The sequence below is a fragment of the Echiichthys vipera genome (assembly GCF_963691815.1).
Source record: "Echiichthys vipera genome assembly, chromosome: 16".
In the NCBI taxonomy this organism is placed as follows: Eukaryota; Metazoa; Chordata; class Actinopteri; order Perciformes; family Trachinidae; genus Echiichthys; species Echiichthys vipera.
Window position 1 is genome coordinate 1,946,838 of NC_139841.1, and position 4,790 is coordinate 1,951,627.

At 41.5% G+C, this 4,790-nt stretch overlaps 1 protein-coding gene across 1 annotated transcript; it reads right to left on the minus strand.

Moving 5' to 3' along the window:
* Positions 1-3,762: 3,762 nt before the first annotated feature.
* macir (macrophage immunometabolism regulator) lies at positions 3,763-4,410 on the minus strand (the record flags this gene model as incomplete). Its single annotated transcript, XM_083929722.1, has 1 exon — positions 3,763-4,410. One exon carries the CDS (start codon positions 4,408-4,410, stop codon positions 3,763-3,765), a length of 648 nt encoding a protein of 215 aa, XP_083785848.1.
* Between the last annotated feature and the right edge of the window lie 380 nt (positions 4,411-4,790).

Genomic DNA, 4,790 nt, shown 5'->3' on the forward strand with positions numbered 1-4,790 from the left:
TTGATGATGGCAGGCATAAAGATTGGAAAATATATGCCTTTTTTAAACTAAGATAGTAGTGGGGATGTAACATAGGGAGCTGACAATGGAACTGAAAAGTCACTGGTTGTCCACCTGGGGGATGTTTGTTGTATGTCAGGAAAAATTAGTTTTTGATATATTTAAAAAAACAACAACGAAAAATTGCTTAAGCACACATATGAAGAAGGACTGACAGCTCTTGAAAATGTACATATGGCATTAGAGGATTGTATAAAGATGGACTTTAATAAACAGATCTTCACCTATCCCTAAACAGGTGAGTGAGTATCTTTTTTTTTTTTTTTTTTTTTTAACATCTGCCAATCTTCTGGTAAATAAGAAGTTTAAAGACACACTGATATTAACTGACAGCAATAAAACTAATTAGCAACATAATAAAAGTATTAGTTATGTTTTTGAGAGGATGCACCTTCCTAGTATTTGTTTGTGGTGCTAAAGCAAAGTTCCTCAAGTTCCAACGTTGAACAGCCAAAGGTAAAAAGGTAGCACACACACAGATCTTCCGGACAAAGTTCTCAATTTCCCTCATTTATTGTAGCCAAACAAACATGCTAACGTTTGGGCCAAGTGGCCGCCATCAGAGTCCCCCTCTCCTATCATTACTACGAGCACAGATTAAAAGAAACAACCGTGTACATACTTTTCAACCCAGCACACAAATCACACTTGGCTTCACATGAAAGGAAACTTCAGTTGTGGAAAAATGCACTCATTGCAATGATACCCTTAAAGGTTTAATATGGAGAATGAGCAGAACACCGCCATCTAGTGTCTCAAGATCGTAGTCGCAACAACAAAAAGTAATTCCAGCAGTCGGGTTGCCAGGTTGGTCAGACCCGGCCCAGTATCCTACAGGAGACCGGAGTCTGTTTGAGTCTGTTTGAACCCATCCCCTCTGGCAAATCACACCATAAAAACAAGGATTAGAGGAGCTTGACTGACAGTTAGCGTTAGCCGTTAGCATTAGCCATTCCAGCTAAGTAAAGACAAAAGTGATGTTAGCGATCAAGGAGAAACGTAGCCATTTGGGCGTGCGTTTTAATGCCGTTGAACTCCTTTATTTCAGTCTATGGAGTGAATGCTTGGCCTATATTGACTCTGGTTTTTGCCCGTCTCCGGTCACTCAGCTGCTGGGACAAATAACGCCCCCTTCACTGCAGGATTTGCAAACTCCATTTCACCCAGTGCCAGCCTACAGTAGCTGAACCCAACAACAGACAACCCTGGCAACCAGCAATGCCTAACGCTATTGGCTGCTACCATGGAAACAGAACGGGACAGAAAGTCATTGTCAAACCCGTCAAAAATTTAAAATATTCATTCAGAATAAATTCATTTTTATTTTTATGGAAAAGCAATGCTTTCATTCTGTACCCCTAAAAACACCCCATGGGTGTATTATTATTATTTATTTTTAAATATAGCTTTTAATAAAGATTCTACATATTCAACCTATAATGTGAAGCTATTCACCAGTCCACACACTGGAAGAAGTTTCCTATCAAACTATTCATAAACTGCAACACAACATCAGCCCCTGTGGGCAAGCATATGGTAGAGACAGTGATGAGCTGGAAGTGAGGGAGCAAGGTTGGCTGACAGCATTTTAGCAATCTGTAAACTCCGGCAGGCACATCGCGCAGGAACACAATGCAAGTGTGCCTTCTCCATAGTGGAAGCTCGGCCGGAAAGATCTACAGATATTGCTGATATCAAAGCAGTTGAGCAAAGTTTTTTTTTTAAATCCCAACAATTATATTTTGGCTGTACAGTTTGTGTCCTACGTTCATTGTGTGTGTGTGTGGGGGGGATCATTAATTTCTTTTGTGTGGTGTTGATATGAAGAGTGACCACATGGTCTGTTTATCTTTTCTCACTGTGCCCTTCTGAAATTCTGGTGTAAAATCCTCCTAGGCTCTATTTCAGCAAATACACTCATCAAATAAGCCTTCAAGACTTTTTTCTTTTAGAAAACAAAGCATCAACAATGTAGTTATTGAACCCAGAGTTTGTTAACAGAGTGTTTTAAAGACTTACCTACTGGCCCCTGTACCAGCTCCTCTCATAGTAAAGTCCATTCAAGTGGATTACCAAAGTCAATCCAAAAGCCCATTGGTGCTTCATTCCAACAAAACTTTGTGGTTTGCGGCAGTTTGGTGAAATCTAAGTTAATAATAGATGTATGGTGATGTATAGATGAGGGTGGGGGCGTGTGTTGCTGCAAGATGCTCCAGGCAGAGGTAGCATCAGACATAACATTAGTCTCGGTGTGGGGGCATTTTTTGGTGTGTCTGTGGGTACTGTGAGCCCATGGGCACCAAAGAAGAAAGTTTATGATGCCAACAGAGTGACATTTATCTCAGTGGCCTGGAATTATTGAATAATGCAACAAGCTGTGTGACTGTTATGGAGGATTCCCTATCCCTCATCAACCGCACCGTACTGGACACTCTTTTTCCATGTCCCCAGATTAAATTGGAAGAGGCGACTGATTACTAAATAAATCATCAATGGGTTACTTTCTTTTGGATTGACTTTGGTAATCCACTTGAATAGACTTTACTATGAGAGGAGCTGGTACAGGGGCCAGTAGGTAATTCTTTAAAACACTCTTTTAATAAACTCTGGGCTCACTAACTACGTTGTTGGTGCTTTGTTTTCTGTGTAAGGACTCTTCTCATGCTGCTGCAGAGGTTTGCTGTTATTTTGAGCAGTATTAGTGGTTAAAAAAAGACGTTTTAATGCCTCCACTATACTGCCCTGAGCTAATCACTGTTAGCCACGTCCGGCTGCTAGCGACTCTCCTGAATTTCACCGTTAATAGTTGTTGCATGAAAAAATTGTCTCAATGGTTTATTTGATGAGTGTATTTGCCGAAAAAGAAGAAGAATTTCACTTCAAGATGGTTCTGTATATAAAATAACAGATTATGACGGACAATAAGAAAGTCTAGCGCACCCTCTGGTCACCACAGACACCAAATACCACAACTCCAGTATACTGAGAAATACACAGCGATTTCCCTTGCTTTGATAGGCTTAACCAGCATTTTGTGAACTCATTTAGCAAGGGCTTATATGTAATGATGTACATTTTTATGCACACGTTCAGCAGTTCACCTGTCAACCCCTAATTACAAAAGACATGACTTCAATTTTCCTCCACGCTCTGATAATGGCCACTATGCTCAAATGTTAGCATGTTTGTGTGACATGGCCACAATGAAAGTATTATTTTGCTAACCTGACAGTTATAAGCAGTGCCACAATTCAAAAAAATAACAATTTTACTCTACTTAACACAACTCCTCACATATACTGTAAGCATTAAAACTATTACTGGACTGATAGCAATGGTGCATTCTGACACAGTAGGGATATGTGCTTCCATCAGCTGTAAACTGATATATCAGTGCATTTCTGACCAGTACAAACACACAGCACTGTCAATAAATAGGTTCACCAGTTATTGCTAAGATTATATAATTCACATTTTTTTAACCTCAACAACCTCATTACAATGTGAGGAGTGATTGAAGGATTTTCTTCACAACGTTATGTGTACCGTAGAAGGTAAAACCCAGTTAATAATATAACAAGATTATCAGACTGCCTTCTTAAAAAGCAGTTTGTAATCTGAGTAGAAAGAAACCAAGCTGGAAAAAGCACCTAAATCCCCAAAAGGCTGAAAGACGCTTACAAAGGGCCTTCCACTGTGCTTTCATGTCTTGTTTCTGGTAAACATGCGCTCCCCTCGCAGGGTAAGATGCTGCAGTTGGTACTGTAACACCTCAGTGTCTGATGACTCTTTGATGCTTATTTTGTCCAGATTAAGGTAGTCCAGAGACTTGGACTGGGCCCTCTTCCCTTTAAGCAGACAGAGGGGTAGTGGAGAATGCAGACCCTTCCCAGGCTCCCCATGTCCCAGGGACCTGAGGAAGGTGTCACTGGAGCTGGGCATACGCCTCCGTCTCCGCCCGTTGGCAGCAGGAATATCGTAGGGTTGGTAGTAGCGACCTTTGCCTTTGCAGATTCGTGAAGATCGGTGAATGCCCAAGTCCACAGACTTTGGGACAGTGCTCTGGATGGAGCTGGACACGGCTTCTGATACAGAACTCTTCTCTGGAGTGCCTTCTGACCACTTGTGGGCCAGCTTGAGCAGCTCCTCACCAGTGGTGAAGCCCACCAGATAGTTGGAGTCCATGTGGAGGATCTGGTATCCTGCAACAGTACCTCTGATGGGGGAACATGGGGTGCTGGCACAGCGAGGTCTCTCTGCTTCTGGTTTCAACGCGGCTTTGATTTCAGTTGCAGGAAGAATGGATACACTTGACACTCCATTGATATCCATTTCCATCCTTACAGACATATCCTGACTGATGAGAGAAGGAGAAAAGAAAACATCGAGTGAGTCACTCTTCTGTCTGTGACAAATACAGACAGACACATACATCTTAAAGGGATAGTTGAGCTTTTCTAAAGTGTGGTTGTATGAGGTTCTTCTCCGTAGTCAGTGTGTTACCTACAGAAGATGACTGTTAGCACGCCACCGGTTTGGAGAACTGATCCAGAAACTACTGAGGACAGGGACAGCAACTAAACATATTTAAGACACCTAAAATAATCCATTTCAGTTTAAGTTTATATCATACCCAGAATATTTCTACTGTTTTATCTTGCTGTCGGACAGACTTTCCTCAGAAGTTTCTCTCTGTCTCTCTTCAGTGTCCCTCTGCAGAAATTCTTCTC